This window comes from Gymnoscopelus microlampas (assembly GCF_963454915.1).
Source record: "Gymnoscopelus microlampas genome assembly, chromosome: 8".
In the NCBI taxonomy this organism is placed as follows: domain Eukaryota; kingdom Metazoa; phylum Chordata; class Actinopteri; order Myctophiformes; family Myctophidae; genus Gymnoscopelus; species Gymnoscopelus microlampas.
The window spans coordinates 39,265,092-39,286,935 of NC_139945.1; the positions used below are offsets into that span (position 1 = coordinate 39,265,092).

General features: G+C 43.9%; 1 protein-coding gene across 1 annotated transcript; it reads left to right on the plus strand.

Annotated features, from left to right (window-relative positions):
• The first annotated feature begins 8,004 nt into the window (after positions 1–8,004).
• On the plus strand, positions 8,005–21,437 carry igsf10 (immunoglobulin superfamily, member 10). The gene is made up of 9 exons (XM_084065412.1): positions 8,005–8,112; positions 8,760–8,889; positions 9,455–9,845; positions 10,873–11,637; positions 12,007–13,884; positions 14,233–15,846; positions 16,216–17,119; positions 18,995–19,361; positions 19,457–21,437. The coding sequence occupies exons 2-9, from the start codon at positions 8,776–8,778 to the stop codon at positions 21,005–21,007; spliced, it is 7,584 nt and encodes a 2,527-aa protein (XP_083921538.1). The 5' UTR covers positions 8,005–8,112; positions 8,760–8,775; the 3' UTR covers positions 21,008–21,437.
• The last annotated feature ends 407 nt before the right edge of the window (positions 21,438–21,844 follow it).

Sequence of the window (21,844 nt, forward strand, 5' to 3'; positions counted from 1 at the left end):
AAGATCGGAATGAATTAATGAATTAATTTCCAACCTCATTCACATGGGAAAGCTCCCTTGGATTTGGTCTTGTTCTCACGTATCTCAAAATGCAAACAGAGTGAGTTGCTTTGCCAAACACTTGGAACGTGTTTGACACTTCAAAGTCAAATTCACAGAATATCTTTGGCGTAGAATCAAAGGAACAAAAACGTATGCACACACACACACACACACACACACACACGCACGCACGCACGCACGCACGCACGCACGCACGCACGCACGCACGCACGCACGCACGCACGCACGCACGCACGCACGCACGCACACACACACACACACACACACACACACACACACACACACACACACACACACACACACACACACGCACGCACACACACACACACACACAGACACACACACACACACACGCACACACACACGCACACACACACGCACACATGCACGCACATACAGTACGCGCACATATGCGCACATACGCACACACACAGACACACACAGACACACACACACACACACACACACACACACACACACACACACACACACACACACACACGTACACACACACACACACACACACACACACACACACACACACACACACACACACACACACACACACGTACACACACACACACACACACACACACACACACACACACACACACACACACACACACACACACACACACACACACACACACACACACACACACACACACACACACACACACATGGATACATCACATATTCACTCTCACACACACACACACACACACACACACACACACCGTACAGACGTACCCAAATACATACTTTATATGTATATCACAGCAGATGACTGAGAATATAATAGAATTGTCCGGAGACTTGCCCTGTTCTCAGTGAAGCTCCTTGAGGTGCCAGTGCACGTGCTTGCTCAAACACATCAGAGGCTGTATGTTAGTGCATGTGCATGCTAATACACATCACAGGCTGCCTGTCAGTGCACGTGCGTGCTCACACTCATCAGAGGCTGTCTGTTAGTCGTGCATGTGCATGCTAAAACACATCATAGGCTGCCTAGTGAGTAGTGACGATGGTGCCTTTTGAATTGAGACAGGCAAATTTGTACAACAAATTTGAAGCAGAAGATTTCTATCAACCATGGAATTCATATTACATGCTATTTTATCTATTCATTTAGTGCCTATTAATTTTATTTGATCTTTTTGTTACTAAATTCTTCTAGTAAACAAGCTAATAATGTGCAGATGCATATTAGATAAATTGCGTCTACACTTAAAGAGCCTCTATTATTCTACTTGAAACTGCTTGTTATCCAGCTTTACTTTGTTTATAAATGTAACTCATCCATAGCCAACCCCCCCAATATCAACAGAATACCTTGGTTACACGAATAAACACATGGTGCTGACCATAAAATCTGAACTCACAAGGGCATAGAGGCCAAAGCTCTCCAACAGAAAGCAATGTCCTGTATCCAGAAATACAGGCTGAGGTGACAGGGTGGCCCTGAGATACATAGACTGATTAAAAAACCAAAAGGTTGTTGGTTCAAACCCTGGCTTGGACAGGTGTATGCATTTCATTGTGTTCTTGTTTGAACAACAAAGGAGGAAGGTTTGTGTGTGCGTTTGCGTGTGCGTAAGAGAGAGAGAGAGAGAGAGAGAGAGAGAGAGAGAGAGAGAGAGAGAGAGAGAGAGAGAGAGAGAGAGAGAGAGAGAGAGAGAGAGAGAGAGAGAGAGAGAGAGAGAGAGAGAGAGAGAGAGAGAGAGAGAATCAAGGTGTGATATATGGAAAAGTTGATTCCAACAGCATCTTTTCAATCTTAATCTTGGTTCATAATGACTGAAAGGCCAAAGGTCAGAGCAGACCCACATGAGTGACAGCTGTTAAAATGCGTGACTAATGTCACACTGATCAGAGGTGGAGGAACAAGTCAGCTCTTGGTGAAACCTGAGTCAGTGTCTATACAGAGAGTCAGTCACAGGGCTGGATTCCAGGGACATTATCCTCTTCTACTCATGCAATCGCATGCACACATACACACTAGCACAGCCAGGCTGACATACATTTGACAAGAAACATAAACACGCTCATTTATAGTTTACAGTGTAATCAAGTGCTATCGTCTCAATTGAGCCGAGGGAAGCGCCACAGGACTCGGAGGATTTCTGACCACAAAGGCTTCTGTCACACTGGGCTATAAAGCCACGAAGCAGTCCTCAAAGTTCCATCGCTCTCAGGTTACTAGAGATGACAACAGGGGGAAACAGTGGATTTAGTGGTGGTGTTAGTGTGTAGAGGAAGGGCTAAAGGAGACAAGGAAAATATGCTGTCAGTGGGGAGATCTGTGTGCCAGTGGAATGAGGATAAACAGCTCAAATGAATTAAAAAATGTAACCATGTTATCCGTGAAGAGGCAGGCTTATTTATAAGCTATTCACATGTAATATGGTGTTATTGCTAATGCCAATTCTACACTGAATCATTCTGGCACAGCACACCTAACCTGGTTTTAAGACAGTAACCCCATAAGAGCCAATGACATGAAATACTCCATCACACTAGAACAAAACCATGCACGAGACTAGTCAAATACACACAATTAGGGAGTGTTTTGTTTTAATAGTCAAGGGGAAATTATGAGATATAGCACACTAAGCTAATCCATGTCATATGTTAAGATAATATTGTGATCCATTCGGTGGTAAATCAATAACCTAAATTCTGTTTGAACAGGAACATTAATAAACACAGGGGCTATTATTGAAGCCCTGATGTGAAACATTAGCACATAGACGGCACTGAATGATTTTGAGGTGATTTTAACTCCACATGTAAGGAAAAACATGTCAGGACCTTGAAAAAGGTGTTGTCTCGTGTAAGGTGATATTTCTATTCCTTGCTCTGCCCCTCCCCTGGTGGTGGGCCCCTGGTATTAACCTAGTGGTGAGTGTAAAGACCCAAGGCCAACACTGTATGTGCCTAGAGATTCCTCAGAGCCTACCAGCCAGCTGTGACTTTTAACAGCCGCAGTGCCCTTCCACACCCCTCCGTCCACCACAGAGTAAAGACGGAAAAAAAGAGAGAGGAATTACTGTAAGGCTACGTTTCCTGTTGTCAGCCAATTCCCTTAAACATTCACTACTACGGACATTACAAGATGGTGTGACTACATTTTGAGGAAAGGGCAACAAAGACTTTGATGACTGGACATGGTATAGCTTAGTGATGTGTTGCTCAGACACTCTCCAAAATCTGATTTCTCTCCAGAGGGTTTGTGTGTTACAGAACGAAGAATCATAATTCAACTGTTTGAAGTATGTCTATGTCATCATCTGGACTAAATTACAGCCTAAAGAAAGCCAGTTCCTGCCGCCAGATAGAGACTGAGCCAGACTCAACCTTGTGTTCAACAGAATCACAAGCAACAGATCAAGTGTTATTTTACTTCTCATAAGCAGAACACACACCTACACACACATACTATGTTTCAAGCTACACTTTTCCCATGTCTACTCATCCATCCACTCATCAAATATCACTCTCACTTCCCTCTAAGCCGCTTATCAATCCCAGTTTCCCTCTTTAAGAAGGGGCTTAATTCTTTATTAGGATGATTTCAATCGAGGTGTAATTAGCTAGTTTATATGCATTCCTGGAGGAACAATCCAACTCTCTTACCAGATTAAATCCAGCTTGATTGGGGTTTATAATTGAGCATGAATCACTCAATAATTGAATTTAGCCATGACTGGATAAAGAGCACACTGGCGAGATAACCAGTAGCCTATAGCTATGTCAAGGGACAACTAAAGGGTGTCATTTCAAGACAGGAAATGTGTTTTTGTTTAATATGAATTATGTTCTGCTTCTGGATGTTCAGTGAATCAAATGCATGGCAGTGAGTCAATAGGCCTGAGAGAAACTTAATGGCTAATTTATAGGCTACTTCATCAAACAATTGGGTCACTTGACATGAATAACTTCAGTTGACAATTACCAGCAGTTACTTTTGGCACATGACCTAGTATACAGAAGTGATTCTCAACTTCTCCAAATTTTAAGGACGCTCAATTTAATACGCATTAGGCCACAGACCCTAATTTGATCATATTTGTATTTCTGGGACCAAGACTTTCACTGTTAGACTAGAATTGGTCCCACACTGTATACGTAGTCCGTCATTAAATGTTCCAGAATTCCTTTATGTAGGTATATAGATAACAGTGAAGCTCTGATTGAAATTGCCATTCGTATACATTCTTTAGCTGTATATACTTTTACATGTAATAATGGTGAAGATTATCTATCAATTATTTAGCATGGGGATCCCTTTGAACCTCCTCAGACCCCTGGGATTCCCCTGGGATCCATGTGGAGAACCACTATACTGTATACAGTAATTATAGCAGAGAGCTTAGCTTGTGAGTGGTATAAAAAAAATATGGATAGTATAACAAATGTGGATGTAGTTAGACAGGTTTTATAAAGCGGTAACTAGCACTACTGTATTTCTCTTCATTTGAAACAAAACCAGCGAGACAAAATTAGTGTTCACTTATAATCAATATCACAAAAGCATATTATGCTTTTGTGTGAGGGAAAACATGTTCAGTCTTGTAGCAATTAACCATTAGGTGATTCAAGCTCTGGCGAGGATGTGTCTCAAGTAAACTTTTCACCATGCCAATTAGTCGACAGCCTGTTAATGAGAAAGTGGACACCATAGAGAGCTGATGTCCACAAGGGATGTGGTGACCAGATGTTTTGGTTAAAAGGTAAACAAGGTATCCAGGGACACAAGCACATCAAGCTGGCTTTGTTTGTATGCTCTGTCACGACCAAAGGGGGGCGGGGGGACTATTGCATTCCATGCAAGTCGTCCATCCATGGCCACAATGGAGCAATTATAACTCTTTTACCATGTTTGTGCGTGCCGGGACATAAAGAATCTTGAAACTTGCATTGTTGTGTGTTTCTTTGTCTCTGTGTATTAATCTCTGTGTGTGTGTGTGTGCGTGTGTGTGTGTGTGTGCGTGTGTGCGTGTGTGCGTGCGTGCGTGCGTGCGTGCGTGCGTGCGTGCGTGCGTGCGTGCGTGCGTGCGTGCGTGCGTGTGTGTGTGTGAAGTTTATATCACCATTCACCAGGGATGTGCTGAGCCAGCAGCTTTGTATAAGGGAACATATTAGTTGTGAAGCTGATACACACATGGTTTGACTTTAAGTGCGTTTGAGCTTTGTGTTCTTGCTGGTTCTGGATATTGTTTTCCTGTGTCTTCCTCAGGCATTCAAGCGAGAGACAGAGCTCCTATGTCTCCCATAATAATGAGACACACACATTTTTATTTAAATGGTAAGTTGGAGATAGCTATCAGCTTCCATTTTCCACTTCACAATAAATATGTTAACTATTTGGGATGAGTGTGTTGTTAACTTATGAGAGAATTAACCCTGCCCTTTACCTAAGGGCTCCCAGATATATCCCATGCAATATCACGGTGTAGACTCTAGAAGTAGTGTAGCCTATATACTGTAAGTTGCAAAGACAGATATTTGTATAATATAGAGTGCAAAGTATAACTTTAGGCTGCAGGAGGTGTGATGGCATCTTGGAATTTATATATTTATATATATGAGTCCAAATAATTGAATCAAAAGGACATATGTTATCACCGTGCCATTTAATAAACAAATGAAGAACAAAATGAATCAATTTGTTGCGCCACTATTTGACCAATGAATGACAATAGCCTAATAAACTTGGGTATTGTGATTAACACATATTGGAAACGATAAGTCCAAGAGATATTCAAAACAACTGAAGTATTGCAAATCGGTGGTGTAAAGTAACTAAGTACATTTACTCAAGTAGTGTACTTAAAGGGATATTTCACTTTAAAAAAAATGAATGAAAAAGGTAATTGAAAAAACACGGTTTCCTTACGTATTAGAAGGACAATATCAGTCGCCAGAACCAAGGACGGGTGTTTCCGATTAATCTAAAATGGTTGAAATGGAGTTTGAAGTTACAATGGGTTTGTATAGGAAGGGGGCGTGTCTAATAAAATGAATATCAAATATCTAAATACTGAATCAAGCAACTTAAAAACTGTCTGGGGGGCTCAGAAAAGCCTGAGTAGGCGATAAAATGACCCAAATCTTTTTGAAAGTGAAATATCCCTTTAAGTACAATTTTGAGGTATTAATACTTTACTGGAGTATTTCCAATTTTCTGTACTTTTACTTCTACTCCACTACATATCAGAGGCAAATATTGTACTTTTACTCCACTACAATTATTTGAAAACTTTAGTTCCCAGTTACTTTGTAGACTTTGATTATTAGTAGGCCTACAAAACATGCATATACCACTTCATCCCTGTTTAAACTTTGTTATTTGAAAATAGCAGATCTACAAGTTCGACTTGTGAAACATTCTGCATACTTTGTACTTCTGTAGCCTACTTTAAGTATATTTTGATACGATACCAATACTTTTGTACTTTTACTCAAGTACATTTTGAATTCCGTACTTTTATTTGTAACAATTGCAGTATTGAAACTTTTACTTAAGTAAAACATTTGAGTACATTTCCCACCACTGACACATATATATTGGAAATGATAAGTGATATTCGAAACAACTGAAGCATTGCAAATGTCTTTGTATAATTATTTGTATCAGTTAAAGTGCAGCGGGTTTGAGTGGCGCAGCAGACAGAACAGAAGCGTCTGATCAGCATGTAGTGGGCGGAGGAGTCACACACTGAGCGCTCAGCCTCAATAAGCGCTCCCGTAGAGATCAGTGCTCTGTGCTGCAGGCACAACTCCTCTATGACCGTTACTCTAAATGTGGACTTGTTCGCTTCCCCCAGGACTTTAATAACATTTGGTTTCATTTTTTTAAATAGTTTCTGCTGTTTACACTGAAGCCTGGTAAGACTAAAAACTTTTTGATTGATTGATTGATTGATTGATTAATTGATTGATTTTTGAATTGAATACACAGGACCAAGCCATAGTGCTTTCTTGAGTTTAATCCTTTTAGCATCCTTTTTTATAGAACTGTACTTGATGTGCTTATTTTTTTTGGCAAACTGTTAATAAAACATTCAATCAATCGATTAGCTTTAATTAACGTGAATGTCACTCAAGTCAAGTAGGCATAAGCCTAGATGCGTTTGTGCTTGTTAGTTAATATACAAGGCTACGTTCCACTTGTTATATTGTTTTTATATTTTTTTGTCGACCTACTTTCCATATCAAATAAATAAATAGGCTAAATTAGTAAGCTATGGGGCAAATTGTAGGCCTATTCACACTTCCCAGTATGAATATAGGCTACAATTTGCACTAGCCTATGATTTCTTTATTTATTCTAGTATTTCCCGGTGTGTTCATTTAACAATCATTCTTTATGTCTCTCCTTTATGTCCCATCTCTCTCCCGATATATAGGCAATTGTATTACATCTGATGATCCCTTTTTTTCATATGTCTACCTAATGAAACAGCCTAACACTGTCCCACTCCGCAGGAGCTTCTCATTAATTGCATAGTAGTCTAGTAGAAGTTTCTGCCTTCTTTGACAGAGTAAACCTGAAGGCTGAAGCCACAATGATGACCGTGTGTGTGTGTGCTCACGGCGAATACCAAAACGCTCGCCCCAAAACAGAGTCGCCCCGGGGCAAATCCGGCGGTATTCACCTTGTATTCCTAAACGTAACCTCAGTAAAATATGCCTAAACAACCTAACCTTTTCCTATGCGTAACCTCAGTAAAACGTGCCTAACCCAGACTTATTTCTAACCTTATCCTCAGCAAAACAAGAATACAAGAACCGCTGGTCCGCGACAAAAATGGGGGCGAGCGTGTTTTGGGACGAGGCTTCCGGTTACCCTCACGGCCCTTCATACCTGCGGTGGTGGCTACTAGTGAAGACTGCGGTTGTCTTGGCCGTTTTGCTGCTGCCTGGAAGTAACGGCTGCCCCACATCCTGCGCCTGCTACGTTCCTACTGAAGTGCACTGCACCTTCCGATACCTGACCGCAGTACCTGACAGGATCCAGCCAGCTGTGGAACGAATTAACCTAGGGTGAGTCGGTGTGTGTGTGTGTGTGTGTGTGTGTGTGTGTGTGTGTGTGTGTGTGTGCGCGCGCGCGCGCGTGCGTGCGTCTCTCTCTCTCTCTCTCTCTCTCTCTCTCTCTGTGTCGCTCTCTCTCTCCCTCTCCTCCCCCAAATTCCCCCTCTCTCTGATTCAGATTTCACATTTATCAGAAAACAAGATGCCATGTTTACAGGTTGTAGCCTATAGCAGTGCTTCTCAAACATGTCAAGGACCCCCTTTAACTCTGACAAATATACAAATGAAACCAACCCGTCAGGGTCCATTTGGTTCCATTTGGGTTCCATTTGGTTCCATTTGTATACTGTCAGAGTTACAGACCTGTAAGGGTCTATTTAGAACCCCTTCAAGGAACCCTGAGAGACCCTGGACCCCACTTTGAGATCCACTGGCTTATAGGAAATAATAACAATGAAAATTCTCCCTCTCGCTCTCTCCCACTTTCTCCATTACAGTAGTAAAAACTGTGTTGATTTACCTAGGAGAGTAAAAATTAACAGGGGTCCATATTTAACGGTCCGTTTACTGTCTGTTTACTGCATCTGTTTTCACCCTGGCTCCAGCATGATAAGTAATATAGACATCATGCAGGCTATGTTTCCTCTTTCTGTCTTCAGGTACAACAGTATAACTATGCTGGGAGATAATGATCTTTCAGGACTTGAACATCTGGAGTTGCTGATGCTACACAGCAACACCATCCACAGCATTGAAGACGGGGCCTTTCTCGACCTGAAGTCCTTACAGGTGATGATCCTGAATTATACTTTGTCCTATAGCCTACTGTAAGTGTCGTGGAGTGAAAAAAGCCAATCTACAAGCTCACAACACCGCGACGTGTGAGCTTGTTTTGTGCAAACTATCGAAAAAAAGCTCTTTTTGAAATGTTTGGATCTCTGTTGTAATCGTTTGCATTGCAATGATGTTTGTTTGCCCTAAGGGTTCAGGCAGAGATGGGAATTTAATATAGCACAAAATAATGTTTATAGGCCTATGTGTTACGTGCAAAAATAATTGGCCTTTATTTTTGTCGTTTCAAACTCCACTTCAATCCAATGCACCCATGCTGAGAAGGCTAGGTTTGCACACATACACAAAAAAGGACGTTATTTTGATTTGTTGTTTTAAGTACCTTTCCCGGTAATTGATTTCTGGCTGTTTTCCCAGATGGGATCACCTCAATAATCTGCTGGTTTTATGAGTGAAAAGACTGTTCTTAATAATAATGTGCCTTAAAGAGCTACATTAATGGCACAGTCGTAATGTCAACAAACCAACAATCTCCACGTCTAATAATGATGTTCATACACAGGTGCTGAAGATGTCCTACAACCAAGTGAAGGAAATCAAGAAAGAGACATTCAAAGGGCTGGAAGGCCTGCTAAGGCTCCACATGGATCACAACCGCATTGAATTCATCAACCCTGAGGCTTTCTACGGTTTGACCAACCTACAGTTGGTCCACCTGGAGGGCAACCAGCTGCAACAGCTTCACCCAGACACATTCATCACACTGAGACACAGCCAGGTGTTCAAGGTGTCTTCAGTGAGGAACATCCACCTGTCAGACAACCTCCTCACCAGTCTGCCTGCTGACATCTTGTCTGGCTGCTCCCAGCTAGAGAACCTCTTCCTGCATGGCAACCCTTGGTCATGTGATTGTCGGATGGCATGGTTCCCAGAGTGGGCACAGAGGCACACAGGTGGGGAACTGAAAAATGTGGTGCTTTGTAACAATTCGAGCAGATTTGAACAACTATCAGACCGGCATCCCTATTTTGGGCATTTCAATGGGTGAAAGTTCCCTACATTTTCCCAAAAGGTAAAGAAAATGACAAAACTTTGTGTAGATCGTCAATTTTCACTATTTTAAAATCGGTATACAATTACGTGGATAAGGAGTGATCTTTCTTGAGGTCTAGTAGCTCTTTGACCTAGACATTTGAAGGCATAAAGCAAGTTGATTTAGCACATGTCATACACAAAGGCAATTCAAATTCATGTTTCTGCAACAAACGGTGACATTTGTAGTATTTGTAGCACACCCTATGGGTCTAAGTTAAATCACTTTTGACTCTACATTGTTTAGCGTAGCGTCCTCTCAATGTATGATTCAAATATGGAGTCGATCAGACAATGCGGTCATGATTTTCATCTAGGCACAATGTTGACAGTTTTTTCTCAACATTCAAGTGCCTTAAACTAGCAGTGCCACGTCTGGTGGAATTTATACATCCAGTGGAACTTTATTAGCTCGTTTTACTTTAAAACAGATAAGTCAAGAGAAACAGATAAATTCTTGCTGACACTTTATTGGAGGCCCAGTTACTAAGGGATCCTCTTTTAATCTCATCAACAGACAAAAAGATGACAAAAAATAACATGTGGTTTCATAAATTATGACTTGGCTAGCATAAAAGTAATGGTTTAATAAATTATGACTTGGCTAGTATAAAAGTAACGTCATAAAATATTACAATTCTGTATGATGATATTTTCATCATACACAGAAAGCACACTCCACAGAAAGCAAGGTCAACTCCTGTTGTTTTTAAACTTGCTTGGATGACTTGACTTGACTTTCATGGGTCACTTTGGTTTATAAATCAACTGTCAGTGTCTCGCATTAAGAATATAGTATGGGCTGTATAAATGTTCCATTCCTATAGTTAAACCACTAGATTATACTCCATATGATTGGAATAATATTATAAAACATATCATTTCCAGGTGTGTTGAAATGCAAGAGAGACAGGAAGTATCCCAGAGGACTTTGCCCTGTGTGTGAGAATCCTGCTCCGTCCCACAGCAGATCCCTACTCCAGCTCCACAGTGATGCCTTCATCTGCACCAAGCCATGGATTAAACCCCACCTGAAGCAGAAAAACGTCAGTCTAGATGAGGGGGACTTCACCCCCGTCTCCCCCAGGGACTTCATTGCACCAATTGGCTCCTTGCAAATGAATCTGACCGACCAATTCCACAATGATGCTAGCCTCTCTTGCACCGTCCAGAGACCCTCTGCCATGGAGAACCTGACACTGACCTTGGAAGAGGAAGGGCTCAATAATGTCACCGTGCTTACTGCTGGAATAACCACCTCTCTTGTCTGTAACATTGACCATGAGCACATCCAGCAACTGTGGCGCATACTGGCGACCTACAGTGACACTCCTATGAGGCTGGAGAGAGGCCTAATGCTGGCCAGGAGCCCGGAGATGGTATACAGGTACAGTCAGATCAGACCAGAAGATGGGCAAGAGGAGATTCATACAGGCACTGAAGCTGAGATTAAAGCTTCTCCTGGATGGTTGATGCAGGGAGAGGTTAGTTTCCAGCTAGACAGGACTACTACCACATTCTCCACTCTGCATATCATATACAAGTCTGTGGTCAACCTACGTGTGGAAAACAGAGCATTCAAGAGAGACCGCTACAGCTGGGCCATGATCAAACAAGACAACCAGACCAAAACTGAGCACTCTGTACTCACAGGTGGGTGTCAAGGATGAGATTAGTGGTGAATAAATTAGCTGATATAGACAATGTGACTTCATGCACAGATCTAACCACAAATTATGCAAAACCACAGCCATTCATATCTGCTAACCACTTTATTTAAAATGTATCCGTGGCAGTACAGTGATAGAACATATGTAATGTATATTCATCTGTTACAATATGTGTGTGATGTATCTACTAATTATCATATTGTATAATATCATATATCATATATCATTTAATAGTGTATATCGTATTTTACCACATATCATATCATATCATATCATATCATATCATATGGTATAATATCATATGGTATTTAATATCGTATATCATATCATATAGAATATCATATCCCAACAGGTGGTATAGCAGAGTTGCAGTGCCATGCAATGGGTGAACCAAAGCCTTCAGTGGAATGGATCTTAGCTGACGGCACTAAAGTTCGGGCACCGTACGCCAGCGAGGACAGGAGGATCATCATCACAGCCGAGGGGAAGCTCACTTTACGAGGAGCAGATACCACAGACACAGGTCTCTACCGGTGCATTGTCACCAACTACCTGGATGCCGATGTGCTCAGCTTCCGCGTGACAGTCCTGTCCCCAGATGTGGAAGAAACCGATGTCAATGGAGTCCAACTCTCTAGACCACTGGGCCAAAACCTGGTTCTGGACTGTGGATCCACAGGCAGTCCTGAGGCCTCAGTACAGTGGATACTGCCTGACCATTCAGTGGTGGACAAGTCTTACAGGAACAGAAATGTGTATAAGAATGGAACCCTGGGGATTCATGGGGTCACCGCAAGGGACAGAGGATTCTACCGGTGCCTAGCTAGCAACCATCTCGGGGTTGACCTGTTGGTGTCACAGGTGACAGTGACTGGAGAAGGGTCTGATGAGAAGCCAGAGTTAGACATAGAGGGGTCAGGAATGGGGGCAGAGGTCAAGGTGGACCCCAGTGTGATGGAAAATGAAGTTACCCTCAGTGAGGTACCCTCGTCCAGCCCCTCTGAAAGAACAGGCCAGGAGTCCAGGACCATTACCTCAGACCGCCCTTACCCCAGACTCAGGCCACAGGGCAGAGGAGGCTCTCAGGGTCGATTGGGACAGAGGAGGAGGGGTCCACTTAGTAGTAGACGCATGTGGAGCAATAGGAGAACATTTGATAACACACACAGGAAAGTGGACCCGGAAAAATTTGCTGAGTTAATGAAAAAAGCCCAAGGTGGTTCAACAGTAAAAACAAATGGCGAAAAAGAGAAATTAAAATATGAAGACAACGTTCTCTCTGGAGACGGTGAAATTGGCTCGGGTGAAGGTCACAATGAAGGGAGATTGTTTGCAGGTATAGTGGAGCCATCAACCGACAAGCCACAAGAAAGTAGAACTAGCATAACTATAAAGCAAGGGAACAGTCACACTGCAGCCATGACCACTACAGAGAACATTAATATCATGACGACAACAACAGAGAACAGTCAGTCCAATGCAGTGCAGAACACAGAGACCCCTGACAGCAGTCAGATTAGTTTCATGGCAGAAACAGAAAAAATGAACACCTTAACTACAGTGTCATACAGACAGTCAGATAGTACACCAATCAAATCCACATATACAGATAGTCTAGTAAGAGTTAGTGAAGGTCAGAGGGATGAAGTCCCTCCATATACATTGGTTTCAGACCATACTGAGTCGTACTCTCTAGAGCGGACCTCCAAACTGCCCTCAAACAGACATCCGGTCACCCTCCGTCTCACCGTCACAGATACTTCAGAAGAAACCCGGCTCCAGTTCTCAGGAGAATCGTATGCAGAGCCAGAGACATCCACCGGGGCAGTGCTTACCTTTGTCACTGACCCCAATGTTACACCAATGATGGATGGACCGGGTCCGGTGGACCCAATAATCCACACCTCCACAGACCCAGAAAGCGAAACCACGTTCACAGCCGTCACCACCACAGAGAGACAGAAAGATGAAATTACCTTCCATACCACCCAGAGGATCAAGTCCCCTCGCCTGCCGGCTGGATCTACCATCATCTCCCGTCAGCAGATCCATATCATCCCGCCGAAGAAGGGCCGAGGAGGGGGTCACAGAAGGACATTTCAAGGCCGTCGGAGGATTGTCAAGCCCAACAGGATCACTGACATTCAGTCCTTCATCAATAAACTCAAACAGCCCACAGTGAGGAAGGAAGGGAATACCACAGTGCCATACATGATAGAATTGACTACAGGTAGGCGATCAATAGATCGATCAATCAATCAATCTGTCTGTCTGTCTGTCTGTCTGTCTGTCTGTCTGTCTGTCTGTCTGTCTGTCTGTCTGTCTGTCTGTCTGTCTGTCTGTCCATTTGTCTGTCTGTCTGTCTGTCTGTCTATCTGTCTGTCTGTCTGTCTGTCTGTCTGTCTGTCTGTCTGTCTGTATGTCCATTTGTCTGTCTGTCTGTCTGTCTGTCTGTCTGTCTGTCTGTCTGTCTGTCTGTCTGTCTGTCTGTCTGTCTGTCTGCCCGTCCATCCGTCCGTCTGTCTTTTACTTATGACACTTGTCATATTGTAGATGTTCATATTATTTTTTCTTACAGACTGTAACTGTGATGAAGATGGGAAGAAGAGAACAACTAATCATCTGAGGTCAGAAAAACCAACATCCTACCCCAGTTCTGTTTTAACTAGAACAGTAAAACCTGTCTCTACTACTCAAGATACTGTAGCCACCACCACTGACTACGACTCCAAGATCCCCCTCACCAGTACCCAGTCCAGGCTGGAGGTTGCCAGTAGCTATATCACCTCTGCTGATGCCCCTGAACCTGACACGACTCCTGTTCCACATATGACCACCACTGTAGAGCCAACCATCTCTATCACCACCACTGTGGCCACCTCCAAGGTCACCAGGGAGAAGATCCAATGGGACAGACTGTTCGGAGGCAGGGCGACACAGAGGGAGATACTGGAGAGGCTACGGAAGCCGTCGACTACCACAAAAGCTTCCACTACAGCTGAAACCACCCCAACCACAGCCCCCACTTGGCCCACAGCTGACTCTCTGGCTGAACCTGAGACGGTGTCTCCACCCAGATATGATGAGAACATCGAGAGCTCCACAGATGACGACTATGGAGATTCATCCTCCACTGACCCTGAGCCTACAACACCCCAGCCGAGTTCGCACCACCGAACCTCCAGCACTTCGTCCTCCTACGCCAGCTCCACAAGCACCGCTACAACGCCACAAGAGACCCAAACTATTGCTTTACCACCCACAGTTAAACCACCATCCAGGACGAACCTTGATGAGGTCTCGTCATCTGGGTCTGGGGGCTATGCTGGTCGTTGGTTTGATCACAAACCGAGGCCTGGAGGTGCAGGGGGACGCCTGGGACGGAGGAGGAGGCCTTTCAGGGGCAGGAAACCTACAACAACGACTGAATCTCCCACCACCACAGCAGAAGTTACAACTACCATGGAAACGACCGTAGAGACCACAACGCTAGCCCAGCGGACCATCTCCTTTTCCAAGCCCCTGTACGTCCCGTCCAGGGAGACAGAGAGATCTGTTGTGACTGTCTCCACTGATCAGAACTCAGAGGAACAGATAGACTCGTATGAAGTGGTTGACTGGACTAAATCCACCACTAGAAGACCACAAGTCCATACTGCAACCAGCAGACCCTGGACCTCCTCAGCTAACCCTACTACAACATTCAGGACAGCCACCACAGACAGGCCTAAAACCACATCTCAAAGCAGTCAAAGAGTCCACAGCAATGTACGGCCATCGTCAGAGAGGAAGAGCACTCACCGCACACAGAGACCAAGCACTCCTAGCACAATTAGACCTACGGCGCAAAGTAGTAGAGCCAGAGGCAGACCAGAAAAGGCCTTCACCTTTGACACAGTGACTGTTCTGACAGCAGAGCTAGGCTACACTAACACTCCTGCCCCGTATAGCAACACAGACATAGATAAAGCCATCTCCAATACCTATAATCACATCACTGGCTATGAGGCTACAACAGGTAATATAGTAGGATTCGAGCCCACCACCAAGGACCTGCGCAATAAGCCCAAGATTGTGGGGGGAAATGTGGCCAGCTTCACTGTGCTCGCCAACTCTGATGCCTTCCTGCCATGTGAGGCTGCTGGAAACCCTCAGCCGACAATCAGCTGGAAACGATTCTCTTCAAGCTCAGGTAAACAAAGAGCATTTTTTACCTAAATTATGTTCTGAACATGAATTGGAAAAATAAACATTTAGCTTCCAAAAACAATATTGCAGCAAAATCTCCTGTTATTTGGGTTTTTGAGTATGTGTGTGTGTGTGTGTGTGTGTGTGTGTGTGTGTGTGTGTGTGTGTGTGTGTGTGTGTGTGTGTGTGTGTGTGTGTGTGTGCGTGTGCAATGAGCCACGCAATGAGTGCAATGAGCCACCCATCGACATTTGGTTTCCCTAAATGTGAGAGTGCAAATCTCACACCAGTGTGTAAACTACTGAACAAAGTTGAAACTGCTGTTGTGAGGGGCTTTACATTTAAAATCACTTTTTTGTATCTCTTTCTTCAGGTACTACAATTACCATCAAGGGAAGGATGGGAAAGTTTGAGGTGTTTGACAATGGCACATTGTCCATCCAGAATGCCAATGTAAAGGATCGTGGACAATACCTATGTCTGGCTGAAAATGATCACGGTTCAGACAAACTGCTGGTTACCCTCACTGTCGTGGCCTACCCCTCACGCATCCTAGAGCCAAAGATGCGTGAAATCAAGTCCTATGCAGGGAGGACAGTGGAGATGAAATGTAAGGCAGAGGGCCGACCCACACCTATGATATCCTGGATCCTAGCCAACCGGACCCAGGTTCGGGGTGACAACCAGGACAAAGGGAGGGTATCAGTGACCTCTGAGGGGACCCTGGTCATTAAGCAGGTGTCTGTCTATGACAGAGGCCATTATAAATGCATCGCTAGTAACCAAGCAGGGGCTGACACTGCTACAGCCAGACTGCAGGTGGTCGCAGCGCCCCCTGGCATCCTGGAGGAGAAACGGCAGCAAGTGAACGCTGGCGGGAGGCAAAACCTTTGGCTGCCCTGTACTGGACAGGGCAGCCCCCTGCCATCCGTTCACTGGGTGCTCTACGATGGCTCAACCATTCGACACGACGGGCCTGCATTTGACCCCAGAATGTCAGTGTATGAGAATGGAACCCTTCATGTAAAGGATGTTACTCCAACAGACAATGGGAAATATGAATGTATCGCCACCAGTTCTACGGGGTCAGAGCGGAGGGTGGTGACTCTGACTGTTGAGAATCGTGAGTCTCCACCGCAGATACTTGCAATGTCCCAGCGTGTGACAGAGCTATTCTATGGGGACCAGCTCAATCTGAACTGTTCAGCCACAGGAGACCCCAAACCCAGGATCATGTGGAGGTTGCCCTCTAAAGCTGTGGTGGACCAGTGGCACAGGTAAGATGTGTCTCTCGCCTGATTACACAGTAAAGCATTTAGAAGCACAGGATTGTACTTACAAATACAATGTAACACATTTGTAATAAAATAATCATTTTGACTAGGGATGCACCGATATATCGGCCACATATCGGTGTCGGACGATATTTGCCAATATCGGTCAATATTGGTATCGGCAAAAACATTATATATTTATTTATGTATTTATTTTTATATGCTGCCGCTCGTTGGCACTCGTTAATGTTACTTGCATCAATGCAATTATGTTGTGATTCTGCAGATTCTGAACAGCTATTTCTTATAATAAATATTTATTTGTTTCCCTGGTACAAAAGGGAGAAATAATAACACCAAAAACAAGACACACAAATATCGGTATCAGTATCGGCTATCGGCTAAATTGTTATTTTAAACATCGGTATCGGCCAAGAATGTCCATATCGGTGCATCCCTAATTTTGACCATTTGGTTGCTCTCTGAAAAACAGAAGACACGATGCAAGTGTAATTAAGTAACACATATAGTAGCTGTAGCTTTGCCTCTCATACAAGAACACAGAGCTCACAGTTCTCAGTGGAGACCTGCTGTTGTGGATCAGCATTAGTAATAACATAATAGTATTAACAAGGCCCCATTCATTCATTGGGCGCCTAAAGCCAAAAACTTTTATACAGTTTGGTTTTGAAATATAGTACTACAAAAATAGAGAGCCCTTTGCCGCAGAAAAGTAGAACATCTCCAGGCATCATTGTAAATGTGTAGTGGAAATATTTCTGTTTTCATTTTTAAGTCTCCATCTCAGGTTTCCATATTTCCTATTTTTTTGTTTCCAGCACTGAACCTTTGGGTGATCCCCTAAGTAAGAGAAAAACTGTGTTTCTGTTTCAGTGTGATGGCTAGTCAATTCCTCATAATTTGAAATCAGAGAATATGCTTGAGCATCCTGGTCCAAGGCTTTATCAAATCCAGGTCGATCCTTGTGGAAACAGTGGTGAGGAACTTTAGTGACAGAGTTGAATGCTGTTGCCGATTGCTGATGATGAAAAACAGGGATGTCAAAGAGTTCTGCATGATACACGCACGATGAAGATCTCTGAGGATGACGATGGAGCTCACCTCAAAAAAACTTTGGTCCCATTATGAAAAACCCACAGTCGACGTTGAAACTTTACCAACTTATGCCACTGTCTGAAGGCAAAACATGAATCAATGAGAACTGACGCTGGAGTTTTTTTTTCCTCAAATAACAAAAGTAAGAACAGGGCAGTTGTCTAGTTTATTTATATTTAAAGTCAAAACACAATTAAAACCATAAGAGAAACTTGGAAGTAACACAAGAGCTCTGGCTTCTAAACTGAGGCCTTGATTGCTGTAAATAATTTGGGGCAGTTTGCCTTGTTGCATCTCTGCATGCAACGAGGAAGAAAGCTGAGGTTAGTTATCAACATATATGTCAATATATACTGTCAAAAATACCTGTCAACGCAATTCTGTGAAATATTTAAATTATAATTTTTCTGCAGCTGCTAGAGCTATAGCCATCCAGGTGTAATATAACTAAACTTATCATCTCCGGGACTGTCAGGGTTTTAAAAATATCCAAATGTATTTAGGCTTCATTGAGACGAATGGCAGTATAGAGTCACACAACCACATTTCAGCTTCCCTTAAGGAAAACTCATTACATCTTCCAAATTGACTGCTGGCTTTGCAGAATTAATACAGAAAGTTCATCCATTTTCATCTTGCCCCAGATGTGATATATTGGCTAATCAACAAAGCTGGCCTTTAGGGTTAAAATCACACTAATGATCTCCTTCCCTTTATAATAATGCATCCACATTTTGTCATTTATTTACTGTATGTCTCCAGGATGGGCAGAAGAATCCAGGTCCTGGACAATGGAACTCTCATTGTTAACTCTGTGAGTGACAAAGATGCTGGGGACTATCTCTGTGTGGCACGCAGCAACATCGGTGATGACCTCCAGCTCATGAAGGTCACTGTGTCTATGAAGCCGGCCAAGATCGAGACTAAAGCGTATGGCAAGAAGCAAGTCCCCTTCGGTAACGACCTGAAGGTGGACTGTAAGGCCTCGGGGGCCCCGCAGCCCGAGATCTCCTGGGGTCTCCCAGATGGCACAGTGGTCAACAGCGCCCTGCAGTCTGACGGCAGCAGCGGGGGAGGACGTTCCAGACGCTACATCTTGTTTGACAATGGAACACTTTATCTAAACAAGGTACTGTAGTGGCTGGCAACTACAATTCATCATCTTTCTCTCTAAGTCTGCACAAATCTTTAAAGAAATGTTTTGTTAATGTTTTGTTTCCCTAGGTTGGCATATCAGAGGAAGGAGATTACACGTGCTATGCCGAAAACCAGGTGGGCAAAGATGAGATGCATGTTCATATCACCGTGGTATCGGCAGCCCCCATCATACGTGCACCCAGCCATACCTATGCAAAGGTCCCACCTGGAGGGAACATCCGCTTTGACTGTGAAGCAGTCGGAGAGCCCAAACCCAAGATACTATGGATGCTGCCAACCAACGACATAATTGCAGCATCTAATGAGCGCTACCTGATGCATGTGAATGGCTCTCTGGATATCAGAGATGTGAAACTGAATGATGCTGGAGAGTATGTGTGCATGGCTCGCAACCGTGCTGGGGAAAACAGCAAAATCTACAAGTTGGATATAGATGGGAACCCGCCAGTGATCAATGGTTTTTACCAGAACCGGACTGTGATTAAAGATACCGCGGCTAAATACTCCAGGAAATTTATAGATTGTAAAGCCGAGGGAGATCCGGCACCCACGATCACGTGGATTATGCCTGACAACATTTTCCTGACAGCGCCATATTTTGGCAGTAGGATTAACGTCCACCATAATGGGACACTGGAGATTCGAAATGTGCGTCCAACTGATACAGCAGAGTTCATTTGCATGGCGAGGAATGATGAAGGAGAGACAGTGATGGTGGTGCAGCTAGAAGTGACCAGTATGCTGCGAAGGCCCATCTTCAAGAACCCATTCAACGAGCGCATTTTGGCCAGGATGGGAAAAACTGCGGTTCTGAACTGCTCTGCTGATGGACACCCAAAACCAGAAATCATCTGGACCATGCCTAACGGCAGTCGTTTTACTGGCGGGTCAGACCGTGGATCCCGCTACCACCTGGGAAATGACGCGACTTTCGTCATCTACAACCCTGGTAAGGAGGATGCTGGGAAGTATCGCTGCGCTGCAAAGAACTCCATGGGCTACATAGAGAAGTTACTTGTCTTGGACGTGGGGCAGAAGCCGTACATCCTCACGCGGCCAAGGGGCGTCATACGCAGCGTGTCAGGGGACCCTCTCTTCCTTCACTGCCTGGCTGATGGGAGCCCCAGACCCAATATCTACTGGACTGTTCCAGGGGGCCACACTCTCACCCGCCCTCAGGTTCACGGACGCTTTCGGCTGCTAGAGAATGGGACCCTGGTTGTGCAGGACACAACTCTCAACGACCGCGGGAACTATGTCTGCAGGGCGAGGAGTGAGGCTGGTGATGCCATTCTGACGGTTCCCGTTGTAATCATCGCCTACCCTCCCCGGATCACTACTGGTCCACCTCCCAGTGTGAGGGCACTGCCCGGGGCACCTATCCAGCTCAACTGTGTTGCCATCGGGATCCCAAAGCCAGAGATAGCCTGGGAGCTACCTGATCATTCAATTCTGTCCACGGCGGGGCAGGGTAGGCCAGCAGGCAGTGAGCTACTTCACCCCCAGGGTACACTTGTCATTCAGAGGCCCACAGTGTCAGACTCTGGGACGTACAAGTGCCTGGCCAAGAACCACCTGGGCACGGACTCAAAGGTCACATATGTACGTGTGCTGTGAGAAACACATATAAAGCAAAATCCTCAGTGTCATTTATACACTCTCAGAGTTAAATGAACACTGAGCATGTTACTGTGTATGATTAAGAGATGAGAGTAATATATCAGAAATAAGCTCTTAATAAACATACAGTACAGTACCGCAGGGCTGTGGTGGAGACTTCTGAATGTGGATTTCGGAATGTCACATTGCATTGGACACGGTACCGAAAATATCACTGTAATCAAACAGCAGGGTTAAAGGGATATTTCATTTTAAAAAATGGTAATTTTATTGTCTACTCAGGCTTTTGGGAGCACCCCGGACAGTTTTTAAGTTGTTTGATTCAGTATTTAGATATTTGATATTCATTTTATCAGACACGCCCCTTTCCTATACAAACCCATTGTAACTTCAAACTCCATTTTAACCATGTTAGATTAATCGGAAACACCCGTCCTTGGTTCTGGTGACTGATATTGTCCTTCTAATGCTTGAGGAGACTGTGTTTTTTCAATTACTTTTTTCAATTTTTTTTTATATTTTGGGGGGAAAATTTCAATACAATAAAAATAATTAATAAAATAAATGAAAAAAGTTATTGAAAAAACACGTCCCCTCACGTATTAGGAGGGCAGGATGAGTCACCAGAACCAAGGACGGTGTTTTTGATGAATCTAACATGTTAAAAATGGAGTTTGAAGTTATAATGGGTGTCAGGACTGATGGTTTAGGACCCAAATGCAGACTCAAGACAAAATCCAACTTCACAGGGGTTTAATAACCAAACACTGAACAACAGCACATCACAGAGGAACATGGGTTACAATATAATCCAACAAGAAACACCTCCAAACA

Coding starts and splice junctions, on each gene's coding strand:
- igsf10 (XM_084065412.1), top strand. CDS start 8,776: ATGCTGGGAGATAATGATCTTTCAGGACTTGAACATCTGGAGTTGCTG. Junction 13,885..14,232: donor CATGATAGAATTGACTACAG/GTAGGCGATCAA, acceptor TTTTTCTTACAG/ACTGTAACTGTGATGAAGAT. Junction 19,362..19,456: donor GAACACTTTATCTAAACAAG/GTACTGTAGTGG, acceptor TTGTTTCCCTAG/GTTGGCATATCAGAGGAAGG.